At 39.7% G+C, this 13,651-nt stretch overlaps 1 protein-coding gene across 3 annotated transcripts; it reads left to right on the forward strand.

Annotated features, from left to right (window-relative positions):
• Positions 1 to 4,240: 4,240 nt before the first annotated feature.
• LOC111947928 (serine/threonine-protein kinase pim-2-like) lies at positions 4,241 to 10,020 on the forward strand. Of its 3 annotated transcripts, none has more exons than XM_023958743.1 (11): positions 4,241 to 4,533; positions 5,732 to 5,965; positions 6,112 to 6,206; positions 6,395 to 6,442; positions 6,550 to 6,768; positions 7,011 to 7,191; positions 7,264 to 7,434; positions 7,527 to 7,867; positions 7,968 to 8,096; positions 8,841 to 9,035; positions 9,111 to 10,020. In XM_023958743.1, the coding sequence occupies exons 1-8, from the start codon at positions 4,473 to 4,475 to the stop codon at positions 7,616 to 7,618; spliced, it is 1,101 nt and encodes a 366-aa protein (XP_023814511.1). In that variant the 5' UTR covers positions 4,241 to 4,472; the 3' UTR covers positions 7,619 to 7,867; positions 7,968 to 8,096; positions 8,841 to 9,035; positions 9,111 to 10,020. The 3 variants fall into 3 exon arrangements, with proteins under 3 accessions (XP_023814511.1, XP_023814510.1, XP_023814512.1); XM_023958742.1 differs by lacking the exon at positions 4,241 to 4,533 and adding an exon at positions 5,056 to 5,261; XM_023958744.1 differs by lacking the exons at positions 4,241 to 4,533; positions 7,968 to 8,096 and adding an exon at positions 5,056 to 5,261.
• The last annotated feature ends 3,631 nt before the right edge of the window (positions 10,021 to 13,651 follow it).

Consider the following 13,651-nt stretch of genomic DNA (forward strand, 5'->3'; position numbering starts at 1 on the left):
TGCTGTAACAGAACCATAAACAGCTGAATAAATAAGAATAAAGAAAGTATGGTGGATAACAACGTTTTTTTGTTTCTGCTTCACATTGTTTTTGAGGCTCACTCCTTAACATTTTTTTAACTCCTTTTACATTTTAAAGAGCTTTCCTGGGAGGGAACGGAGATGTGGGTGGTGGATTGGTCATTAATTTGGATGTCTGCCTTTTGGAGCTTTAGCTGAATTCTTTGCTGTCAGTTTTAAAGGAGGGAGGAGGTGAAAGGGTGACGTTAAGTGTCACAAACCAGTGGGAGGTCTTTTAAACATACCACTATAGTGGAAGCTGAATGTTGTGATGCGTGTGTGTGTGTGTGTGGGGGGGGGGGGGACTGTGGCAAAGCAAGAGAAAACACACAAGAACTGAAGATGAGACACCATCCTCAGTCTCTGCTAATTGTTTGTAACAGGAGTCATAAGTTTTAAACATTGAATGTTTGACCTCTCTTAAGGTAAAGTGGAAGAAAAACAGCAAAGCTGAAAGCTCACAGAACTGTAACAGATGAGATTTGTCTTGTAGAGTTGAATTTACCTCATAAAGGTGTTATTCTGTGCCCCCACTATGTTTTGCTCAGTGCTATGAATTCACCCAGCAGGCAGTAATCGGCTGCAACAAACCTCCATTACTGATTCACAGCAGAATTCACGCTCATTATCCCATTTGCAGACAGCTGCTGCTCGTCCCACTGCTCGTAAACGCCACTAACAAATATTTTCTTCTCTTAATTCCATGGAAACTCCAACCGGTAGAAAACAACAGTTTTTAAAAAATCAATCATAAAGTATTCTTGTCAAAGTCAGAGCTCTGTCACCACGTCCAGAGTTCCAACCACACTACATGGCCCAGCAACCAAAGCACACACTTCCTGGAGGCGAGGGATTATCCTTAGATCTGCTCATAGCTCTAGCCATCAAACTGGATAACCTGCTGAGAACCTAGCGGCCGTGCAACCCAGCCTTAGCGAACGTCATGCCCGTCTCACCACTTCTTCTGACCACGAGCCGATGCAACTCGGCTCGACCAGACTCTCTCTTTCTAAAGCACTTTTCTTTTTAAAATTACAAATCCATCAAAAATGATGTGGGGTATGGAAAGTTTCGGTTGGTGTGTTTGGGTCAGGGTGCAGTGACCATGTAGGTGACGTGACAAGAGTGACGTTTTACCCTTGTGGCATTGGGCCTTTTCTCCCGACAATCAATAAACTAAACTTTGTCTTCATCATACGAAACCACTTCAGGTTAAAGGTTCTTACTGAATGGTTCAGGCTGATGATGGTGGTGATCAAGATGGCTGACGCGCCTCCTGACGGAGACTCTAGAGCTTCCGTTTGTGGAAATTGCAACTCGGACCACTGCCAACTTCAAGTCACCATTCAAAGGCTAAAATCTGAGCTTAAGAAAAATACCAACTGATAGATAAAATACAATCAGTTACCGCTTCCCAGTTGAATTATATCCCCTACCACCAGCAGTCAGTCATTGCGGACCAAGCCAGTCACTCCCTGTCTCTGACACTTCCATGGTCTGGAGGAAAGCTTGCTGAAGCTCACTGCACCGGCTCCGACAGCAATGTTGTGCAGCTTCGTGGTGGCGTTATAGACAGATTGGAGCCGACAGACGAGATTCGAGGTCCAGCCGAGTCCAACCCTGGAGAATCGGTTAGGTTTCCACCTGATCTGGAGCATGAAAAGGCAGATGCTGGTCTCAGGGACCAGGCTCTCAGCTGTACAATCAAGCTGTAATGGATGGACGGAGGTAAAATGCCTCTGTTGAAGGGGCCCTGGGCTAATATCTGATGCTCGGCTAATCTGGCGTTCTTCAACTGATATACCCTGATGGCTGTAGAAGATCCGGGCCCTGCTGATCTCCCAATGAACCAACAGGACCCTTCGGGACCGGGGTTGTGTCAGCGTAGACCTTTAGCAATCTTCTCCAACTTCTGGTGCCGGACTTGACTTCACATCCATGGCTACGATCAGGGTTCTGGATCGAGAAGCGACTTCCACTGCTGCCTCCGGGCCTGCTTCGAATGAGCCTGACTGGGCCACTGCCTCTGGACACACCTCGCGGGGCTCGCTTGACACCGCTATCCTGCCGGTCTCCACCACGAGACTGAAGTGCCGTCGGCTGCTATCAGAGGCGGTGACCAGACCTTTGGTCGAGCCCTTCCGAGAATTGGAAAACATCTTTCCCCGAGGCTCTGGAGGACCCTCCTGATACGCTTCACCCAGGATTGCGGTCTGTCGGGCACTCTGGTCCCCAAGCTGTCTGTGATGGGAGCCCTGCACTGGCCCCTGGATCGGCGCCCCGTCCAGTTCTCATTTGTGAGATTTTATTATCTGGCATCCCAATTTAAGAGATGCCATCCACTATTCTACACCAATTTGGAATTATCCCGATTTTTTAAGCAATAAAAAAGCCAATCAATCTACACACCTGGGCTACTAAGGGTATTACACATCTCAAACATATTTTAATTCCAGTGGTCTAATACCATTTTCCTAATTTATCCAGGAATACGACATCAGGAACAGTCAATTTTTAGAATATCCCCAACTTAAATCTTCAATCGAAGCAAAAGTTTTTGCAACTGCAATGATTCTAGATGTTCCAACTGCTGTAACAGATTTAATAAAAATAACCTCAAGAAAGAATCTTCTCTCTAAAATATAAAAAACAATCATATTCTCAGATGAGTCTTTATCACTTCCCAAAACAAAGTGGGAAAATGATCTTTCTGTTGGAGATAACACTGAGTTCTGGGCACAAATATGTAAAAACATCTATATTGTGACAAAAAACCACTAATTTACAACTATTACAATACGAAATCCTCCATAGAATTCAGTACACAAGAGAGAAAATGTCAAGAATGGGATTTGGATCAGAGATCTGCCCATATTGCACTCAAAATACCCCGGACACATATATTCACGCAACTTGGGACTGAAATTACCCAAACTTTATCTACCGTCTTAGCCTGCCTCGTCCCTTTATCACCTTTACTGTGTCTGTTAGGAGAAATCAAAGAACACCATAAACCTTTCTATATGGAAAACTATAGAACAAATTTCTTTAGCCATTTCATTACCTTCTTCCACTGACACGACCGAACCACTATCTGTTTGTTCAGTTCTCATTAAGTTCCTAAACGAACATTAAGTTTTATCTGAGAAGCAAATACGTGACTGTCTTGGCCGCTGTGGTGTTGGGGGGGGTTAACCTTGCCTCTGCCTCTTTTTCTCTCTAAAATACCCTGTTTATCTCATTTGCAGGCGTCTGATGGTTACGGATAATTACTCTCAATATTTTTTTTTTTCTTTTTTGTTCTTTTGTTATAATGACAAGATGATTATTTATAGTGTGGCTGTCATGATGGTTGCAACTATTGACTTTTAATATCAAGAATATAATGAATATATATTCTTATTCAGTACGTTTACAGCCTTTCCTATCTATATGAATCTCTAATAATGTATCCCTAAATATGTACAGTTGGCAGAATGCATGATGGTTAGTTTAAGCTTGTGGATGGAATTCTCTCTCGTTGTCCTTTCATCACTAATCACACACTCACACACACACTTTTCCATTTTTTATAACCTCCTGTTTTTCATGTGTTAGTATCGGTAGGCATCTTTGTTTGTCAGATCTGTTTCTGCGTCTCTGAGCAGAATTTGGCCCCCACCACATCCATGTAAAGTCAACAAAATTTGCACACACCAGGTGAACATTTAGCATTTTAATCAATGTGTTTCTGAGTCATTTGATGATGCTGATTGCAATGCTAGCACTTTTAGCCACATGCAGCTTAGTTTGCCGTACAGAAAGAGAAAGGGGAGTTAGTCGTGCGCAGTGGCTGCTCAGAAAGTGGAGTCGGGTCAAAGGTGGGTTGTGAGGGCAGCGGTGGTGCCTACACCAAAGCGGCAAGGGCAGCGGTGGTGCGTAGAAGCAGGCGGCAAGGGTGGATGGCACATAAGGGTGGGCGGCGAGGGCGGGTAGCGCCTGCAGGCCATACAACGCCTCTAACGGCTTTAATTTCATATTGTGACGCATAGACAAAAAGGAATTCTTTTTATTGATCAAAGTTTACATTTACTGTTTTGGGTATTTTTTTTAAATCTTTTTTTGTTTTTGTTATCTTTGCCTTTAAAATGACAAAAAGTTTAGAGAAAGTTCACTGATCATCAATATGACGAATTTGACACATTTTGATAATTAAATGTTTTAATCCAGAACATTCTAAGAGATATGTTGATTTGAATGTCAACACAGAGAGGAGACATGTAGTGATGTCACATAGGTTGCTTGGCAGCAAAAACAGTTCATATAAAAAAACTGCAGTTGGAGATTCAGAATCACTTGCAACTTTGTGCGATTGAGTCAAGTTGTACAATTTGAAACTTGTAAAACAGGTTTTTATCATCGAACTACTGAAGATGATGGAGAAAGAAACGAATAAGAAGCATGATCCTGAGGCGGATATGAAACATCATCCGGGTTAGCGACAGTTTTGTAGAATGTTTTGTTTTAATCTGCGGCGGCACTCTGAGAATGGAACAATTTTTATTTGTTTTCAGAGATGACATCTTTTATCTGCAATTGTTCTGTTATATTATTGATTCCAAAGATGTTTGACAGAGTTATTACAAATACATGTAACAGTTATTATTTTTTCTATACCAAGTTTTAATTTTCTTAAATTTGATCTATTCAAAATATTCCTATATTTTATTAAAAAAAAGGTTACATTTTTTTTTCTTTGTAAGATATTCCTTGAGAAAATGTGATTTCCGTTGTATTTAAATGTACTTTACTAACGTGAACAAAGTTCTGCAGAAACATGAGAGTTTGATGGGTGTAGGTTAGGGCTTGATGGAGTGGAGCTTTGTTAACAGATTATTAATGTATAGAAGAGGAGGCTTTTTCCTTTTCACAGCTTAAAGTTTAAAGAAAGTTCATTGAGCATTGATATGAAGAATTGACATGTGAAAACCAGCAGTTTTTATGCGTCAGTTAGTGATGTCACATAGGTTGCTTAGCAATGAAAAACAACACATTAAAACTTGAATTGAAGATTCAGAATCACTTGCAACTTTGTGCTTATTGAGTCAGGTTGTACGATTTCAAAGTTGTAAAAAAAGCTTTTATCATCGAACTACTGAAGATGATGGAGAAAGAAACGAAAATGAAGCATGATCCTGAGGCGGATATGAAACATCATCCGGGTTAGCGACAGTTTTGTGGAATGTTCTGCTGCAATATGTGGCGGCACTTTAAGAACGGAATCATTTTTATTTGTTTTCAGAGATGATTTCTTTAATCTGCAATTTTTTTGTTATATTTATGATTCCAACGATGTTTGACAGAGTTATTACAAAAACATTTACCAGTTATTATTTTTTCTATACCAAGTTTTAATTTTCTTAAAGTTGATTTATTAAAAATATTCCTATATCTTATTAAAAAAAGGATGAAATCATTTTCTTTCTAAGATATTCCTTGAGAAAATGTGATTAAAAATCACTTGCAACTTTGTGTGATTGAGTCAAGTTGTACGATTTAAAATTACGTTTTATCATCGAACTACTGAATATGACGAAGATTCATGATTTAAAATGTTAGAAATATATTATAAATTTTAAACGATCTTTCCTTTAACAGTGATTTTCGTTTGACTGGTTTTTGTTTCTTGAAGATGAGGAAAAAACAAGCAGCAGCCGGTCTAAAAGAGTCCCGGTGAAAAGAAAGGCCTGCTCTGATGATGACGGAGAAACAAAAAAGAGGAAAGTTGACCCATCTGAGCCTGCAGAGCCCATGAAGCCCACCGGAGTAAAGAATAAGAAAGAGTTTCTGGAGAAACTGAAGAAGATCGTGGAAAAGAGCACCTTTTTCAGTCGAACCAACACCTCCTCTGTCAATACCAGCGAAGGTAGATTCTTTAAAGAAACATCAGCTACTTCCAATCTGATACAGTTTTTTTTTTTTAATCAAATGGCAGTTTATTTGTAAAATCTGATTTTAGTTTTTAGGGAAAAGTTCCTTCCATCACAGCTGAACTTCTCTTTTTGTTTTCAGATGACTTTGAAGCTAAATACGAGCAGATGGAGCAGTTGGGTGAAGGAGGCTTTGGATGTGTTTTTGGCGGCTTCCGCAGATCAGACAACCTGCAGGTCAGTGTTTGTCATGCAGCTGCAGTGAACGAGCTTCAGGCTTTCATTGGAAAACACATTGAAAACATGGATGGTTTTGCTTCATCTGGTCCATGTTAGTTGAAGGTTTAATCTGAAATGTCTGAGTTTGTCGTCTGTCGGATGTTTCACCTTCAGATTTTCTGACCACATGTGTTTGTGTCTTGCAGGTGGCCATCAAACGCATTGAAAAAGGCTTCGATCTAAATACAGAGGTGGTGAGTGGGAGTCATGCAGCGCTGCAGAAGTCATGATGAAGATCTCTGCTCTGAATGTGTTCCTTTGCAGTTCTCCTCTTCATCCTCTCTTTGTGGTGATTCCTCAGGATGAACACGGACAGTTCATTTGCGCGGAGGTGGCCGTCATGCAGAAGCTCAAAGACCCACAGCTACAGTCTCCAGATAAAGCCTCCCCCGTGGTTCTGCTGGACTGGTACGATCTGAAGGAGGAGATCATCCTTGTAATGGAGAGACCGATCCCAGCCACAGACATGGAGGATTACCTGAAGAGCAGAGGAGGCAAAATAGAGGAAGATGAAGTTAAGGTAGGCTTGTGTTCACATTCTCTATTTGTTCCAGATGTTCTCTTTCTACTCCTGAAGAAACTTCCTGAAGTTCTGATCTTTGACTGAAATCTGGTTGAACATGTTAGTTCAGTGTTTGACGCAAACAGACAGAGAAGTTTGCAAAGATTAGAACTAAGAGAAAAACAGACCCTGTCCTCCTGAGAAGCAGCTCTAGAAGTTGTCACTCCTTTTCCTCATTGGGTTTTTGTGATGTCTTCCAGATCATCATGAAACAGCTGATCCAGACAGCTGTGGATCTTGAAGAGAGGCACATCTTCCATCGGGACATCAAAATTCAAAATGTCCTGATTGAGACGAGCTCCAGTGTCCCGCGTGCTCGCCTCATCGACTTTGGACTGAGCTGTTTCACTAAGGAGACATCCGTGTTCACAGACTTTGCAGGTAACAGATCAGCATCTGCCATAAAGGAAACCACTGAGGAGCATCACCTGACCTGAAGCTGCTGTTTTTCAGGCACATTGAGTATTGCTGCCCCAGAGTCTATGTTTGGCTCTGGCTACAGAGCAGAACCAACCACAGTGTGGCAGCTTGGAGTGGTTGGGAATGAGGCTTTACATGGAGTGGGCTTCAACACCAGAAAGTTTGCAATGAATAAGCTGAAGATAAGGGAAGACCTGTCCCCGGGTAAGAAAACTCTGTCCAGAAGTTCTTTCAACACTTGGCTTACCGTAGCTCTCACCTTCACCATTATTATTATTCATCCTTCTTTTTTTCAGACTGCAAAAGTTTTTTGAAGAAGTGTCTGAGGTTTTCCCCTGCATTCCGGCCCAAGCTGAAGGAGCTGCTGCAGCATCCATGGCTGATATAATCTGACACACACACACACACACACACACACACACACACACACACGCACGCAACCACACGCACACACACACACAGACATCCACAACATTACAGTAACATCTTAACAGAGCTGGACGATGTGAACAAGATATCAACTCTCTGTGTTTTTGTCATTTATTACAGCAGCTCTGCCAGCAAACCTAAAGAAACATCTTCATCAGGAAAACAGACAAGAGAACTTCAAAAGAAGGCGGGGTCACATTTAGATGAGGTAAGGAAACCTCAACACTACAAACCATCACTTCCTTAACTCTCTGCTGTCTTTGATAATAATATTCTGGATCAATGAACTGTGTTGTTGTCATCTGTAGATTCCACTGGTGCTGCCACAAAACCACAAAGAGAAGAAAACGAATAGGTTAAAAACAAAAGCAAACCACAAAACACATCTTCAGCAAACCAAAGAGCGTCATAAGAGGGCGGGGTCACATTTAGATGAGGTAAGAAATCTACGACACAACAAAACACAAAATGGTCCAAAGACCAAAACGGTTGGAGCATTTGGACAAAATTCCCTCTTTGTTTATTAGTAAAATCTGATTTTATTTTTTAGATCAAATAACAGAATATTTCTGTGTTTCTATGTCCAGATGAGTCTGAGATACTTAAATGTAGTTACTTAAGTTACTTCTCTACTTTAAGTTTTTATAATCATTTATTTTATTTGTGTTTGTTTTTGTGTATTTAATTATTTAATTATTTTATTACATGTGTGGGGATTGGTGTTTTGTGTTCATGTTTGTGTTCATGTACAGCACCTTGAGCTGTTCTTTTTACATGGAAGGTGCTATAGAAATGAAATTAATTTGAATTTATGCAAAGACACAGAGACAAATCACTCCTTCTTACATTTTACTCCAAAAACTTGATCCTGTAGCCTGATCTCTACCAGCATGAATACAGGCAGTTTGTGCTGCATCGATGGCCTCCTCAGTGGATGTACATTTATTTCATCCATTACATCTTTCAGTCCATCATGCAGATGAAGTCTTACTCCAACAAAGCGAAATGAACGCACAACTCATGGATGTCAGCATCTTGTGTGACTTGCAAAGCCTAAAGTAGCCACTAACTTACAAAAACCTGATGAAGGAAAAACATTAGCAGACTTTATCATAAGGATAATAAACCAGAAGGAGGTGTCCAGTGCAAATTGACTGCAATCTGACTCTTTATCTCCACAGGAAAGCACATCAGTGAAACCAGGCGACTGGGTGTTCATCAAAGTCCTAAAGAGGAAGAACTGGACCAGCCCATGGTGGGAGGGACCATACCAAGTCCTTCTAACCACACCCACAGCTAAAGACGGACATGTCGCCATGGTGACCCCTAAAGGAATCAGCCTCAAGACAAAGAAGAGTTTATGTCATCAATACAGAGTAAGCAAAAGAACTCCCATCCCAGATTTCAAGAACTTCTTGCAGTCGTTGAACAAAATGTTTTCTGTCTTCCAGGTCCCCAGAGGCTGGAGGGATTCCTTCTGCAGCTCTTTCAACCCCTCAGCCATCGGTGAAAGGGCCATCTCTCGTTGAATTGCCTTTCCCGAGGGTTCTTCCTAAATTGGCCTCACAGGGAGTTTTACCTCGTCTTCATTGAGAGCTTGGGTTGGGGGGCGGAGCATGCACCAACCACAGCGGGGTTCTAATTACAATTGGGCAGCAGAAGTAAAGAGTACCCATCACATGTATTAATAGATCAATTTAGACTCCTTAAATTAGAAAATAAACTTTTATTATAATTTGTATATTTTACTACATATTTTACTTAATTAACAGATTATAAACAGTGGCTAATTCTAGTATTATAATGCTAATTTCTGCACATACATTGTTAATTTGTGGGCAAAAATTGCTCATTTGTTATCACAACACAAAATGCTAATTAACAGGCACAAAATCCTACCTTTGTGCAGAAGATACTAATTTGTGTACACAAAATTTTAATTTGTCCGAAAAAAATACCAAATTGTGTTTACAAAATGCTCATTTATGGAGAGAAAATCCAATTTATGAGCATAAAATACTAATTTGGGTGCACAAAATCTTATTTATGTGCCCACTAAATACTAATTTGTGTAACAGAATTCTAATTTGTCCAAACAAAATACTAAATTGTGTTTACAAAATGCTAATTTATGGGGACAAAATCTAATTTATGAGCATAAAATACTAATTTATGTATTAAAAACACTAACTTGATGCAACAAACTATTAATTTAAGGAAACCTAAAGTGTCTCTGATTAAAACTAAATGACGAGAACCAAACCAAATTGCCGTGAAATTGTACATTTTTTCTTCTGTTTTTTAACCATAAAATCATCAGGAATTTCTGTAGTCAATAAAAATGGGACTTTTTACTTCTTACATGTGAGTCTGTGTCTTTTTGTCAGATGTAATGTTGTCATCTTGATCAAGAATAGAACATTTCTGCTCAGTAACAAATGATGGAACTGGCTGTGTATCTGTGATAGAAAAACATGAGTTTCAGCATTTTGAAAAGATGTCAAAGGTTTTGGTTCCATCAGCACAGATGTTTGGATTGTAGCTTTTATAGCTCCAAGAAGCTGCATTTGTTACATTTAAAGCTAATTTTAGATAGAAAGACAGATATTGTTGTTGTTTTTATTTGTTAATAAATGGACAAATCCATTCTAGATTAAGAGGGAGCTGATGTTAAATATGATCAATGTGTCCTAGATCAGGTAAATGAACATTTCTATGCTGCTGCTTTTCATGGAGCTGCAGTCAAACATACACTAGTTTACAACCATCACACCTCTGGAACAAGTGGGACTGACTGCACTTTAGTTGAATACAGATAAAGTTGAGTATTTTTGGTTTGAATCTTCAACAAATGTTACAAAATGCTGTAAACTCAACACTTGAAATAATCCCAAACAAATAAAGTGAAACAGAAAAAAAAGGAGAGAACAACAAGACCTCTGACAAAGAAAAGTGGAACCCTAACTCCTAAAAGTTGTCTATCTATTCTTCTACTCATCTGAGGCGTGGAACCAGCGGTCTAAGTGGACTATCGAATCAAAGAAATGATAAATATAAATTAGACATGATACATACAACATTTGTTATTATTATTATTATTATTATTATTATTATTATTATTATTATTATTATTATTATATAAAAAACATACATGATCAAATAAATATCTTTGTCAGAAAAGCTGAAAGAAAGAGAGAATTTATAAGATAGTAAAAAAAAAGGAAAATAATAAAGGTGGCTCTTATAATGAAAAAAAAAGTAACATTTACAGGCAATAAAATGAGATAAAGAAAATAGTTCACTCTGAAAGGAAGTAAGAAATCTACAGACTGAAAATTACAAAAAAAAAAAAAAGAGGAAAGAAAACCCTGTCAGGTCCTTAGCTCACTGCAGCACAGACTTGACAGCTGATGGCGCCCAATAAAACCCCAGCAGGGTGGATCAGAGATGGACTGCAGGCAATGGTGAGGACTCCAACATCAGCTGATCCAGAGAGGAACTGGAACCTGGAGAGGAACAACAATCAAAGAGCCATGAGGGCATTCATCGAGTCAAGAAACATCAATAAAACAAAGTGTTTTAAGGCTTTTTCATTAACCTAAAACAGGATAGATGATAACGTGACAACAGCTCATCGTGTAAACAATGCACCCCCAGATCATTTCAGACGCAGAAATGGTGGAAAATAGTCAGAAAGAAAGCAGCAGATATGCCTCTTATTAGGTGTAAAAAAGTCCATGTTCAATAAAAAAGAGATCATAGTAAGAGAATGATGAAACAAATCAAACAAAAAAAAAACAGTCGAGCCGGTGGTAGGGGGTGTCCCCGCCTTCTTCTTCCTGTCACCAAGAATGTCAGTAGGATCAGAAAACCTAGCTTTCTTTCTTTTTCAGACTTTTTTTTTTTGCAGGAGTTGTTCAGTTGTAGCTTTACCTACACGTCCCTAAATGTAACATATTTGTTCTATTCTATTGTAGTTTGTGTTTACTTTTTTTACTTGCCACGCCTCCACTGTCTATGAATGATCCCATAATACAGCACTTCAACTGCCTAGAGAAATGTAGCTCTGGTTACAAATCAACTACAGATCCCATAATGCAGCACTTCAGCTGCCTAGAGAAATGTAGCTCTGGTAACAAAAAATCAACTACAGATCCCATAATGCAGCACTTCAGCTGCCTAGAGAAATGTAGCTCTGGTAACAAAAAATCAACTACAGATCCCATAATGCAGCACTTCAGCTGCCTAGAGAAATGTAGCTCTGGTAACAAATTAACTACAGATCCCATAATGCAGCACTTCAGCTGCCTAGAGAAATGTAGCTCTGGTAACAAATTAACTACAGATCCCATAATGCAGCACTTCAGCTGCCTAGAGAAATGTAGCTCTGGTAACAAATTAACTACAGATCCCATAATGCAGCGCTTCAGTTGCCAGGCAAAATGTAGCGCTGACAAAATATCAACTACAGATCCCATTGTGAAGCGCTTTAGCTGCCCTGGTGAATACTTTTGGTAGAGAAAAAGTTAATTCATGAAAACAGAGCCTTTAACCCCTAAGAACCCATAGTGACATCACTGTAACAGAAAACATTTAGAAATGGATTCTGTAGGCAACATGGTTTGTGGAAAAAAACAAAAGTTGAACAACAAAATACCGCTTTGGGGTTGTTTTTGTCTTGAAATAACATTTTACAACACTTAAAAGCACAAAGAGTTGATATTTGATGATATAAATTTTACATAGTCAAAAAAACAAAAAACATTTGACTAAAAATTTGAAGATGGGGTTGCACAGTGGTGCAGCCAGAAGTCACAGCAAGAAGTCTCTGGTTCAAATTCTGGCTGGGGGACCTGAACCAGAACATCAATGGGGGACTTTTCTGTGTGGAGTTTGCATGTTCTCCCCGTGCATGCGTGGGTTTTCTCCAGGGACTCCAGCTTCCTCCCACTGTCCAAAAACATGCTTCATGGGTTCATTGGTTAATATAAACTCTCCCTAGGTGTGAATGTGAGTGTGCATGGTTGTGTGATTGTGGCCCTGAGACAGACTGACGTCCTGTCCAGGATGTCCCCTTCCTTCGCCCACAAGTGGCTGGGATAGGCTCCAGCAGCCCGTGACCCCAAAGGGAACAAATGGATTATAAGATGAATGAATTTGATGATGGGTGTATAAAATCAAATAACACAATAGTTTTAGATTTGCCGGCTTATTATTGAAAAGACGTACAAAACAAAGTAATGGACGTCCACTTTAAACCAAATGACATTAAATCTTAATTTATTTCTTTTATGTTCTATAGTGGCCTAATTCTAATTGGTTTAGGTTCAAGTTTAGTTCCTGAAGTAACTTAGTTTTATCAGAAATGTAAGTTTAGTTCTCTGTTATCACATTCTATTCATTTAACCTTAAGTTAAGTTTCTCTGATCTTTAAACCCTTTCTTAGTCATTTTTTTCCCAACAAACAATTCAGTTTCACCAAGAAAAGAAAAATGCAATTAAAGGTCAAACTCAAATGATTCAGCAATAATACTGAATAAACCCGTCAATTACAAAGTTCAATCTTTTATTTTGACTTATAGTTCAGACTGGGAAAAAATAGAAATGGTAATGGCCACAAGGAAGCTCCGTAGTCAAACGGGTCCTCATAAGGCTTCTGCGTCGGGACGAGAACAGCACGAGTGTAACGGAGTAGCCAGCGTTTCCACTCAGCAGGGCAAAACATTCACATAAAAAACACCCACAGGTTGACCCCGCCCTCTCCATCCCACCAGCACACCACTGATTGGTCCAGGACAGCAACTGAAAGACAGAGTGGGACGCAGCCTGCAGCTCTGTCTTAATACTTCATGCCTTCATCTAACCTACCTCACCCCTGCTGTCGCCCACAGCATGCCCGTAAAAAAATGTGTATGAACATTTTTACTCTACTGGCACTCTGAGTGATCCACTGCGTGCCTCGTGCAGATTTGCCCATTTTTCACCTGCTGAC

The sequence above is a fragment of the Oryzias latipes genome, chromosome 9 (genome assembly GCF_002234675.1).
Source record: "Oryzias latipes chromosome 9, ASM223467v1".
Classification (NCBI taxonomy): Eukaryota; Metazoa; Chordata; class Actinopteri; order Beloniformes; family Adrianichthyidae; genus Oryzias; species Oryzias latipes.

Excerpts from the sequence above, each read along its gene's own strand:
- LOC111947928 (XM_023958743.1), top strand. The coding sequence starts at position 4,473 with ATGATGGAGAAAGAAACGAATAAGAAGCATGATCCTGAGGCGGATATG. Across the intron at positions 5,966-6,111 it reads CTCTGTCAATACCAGCGAAG|ATGACTTTGAAGCTAAATAC; the intron begins GTAGATTCTTTA and ends TTTTGTTTTCAG. Across the intron at positions 6,443-6,549 it reads TCGATCTAAATACAGAGGTG|GATGAACACGGACAGTTCAT; the intron begins GTGAGTGGGAGT and ends GTGATTCCTCAG.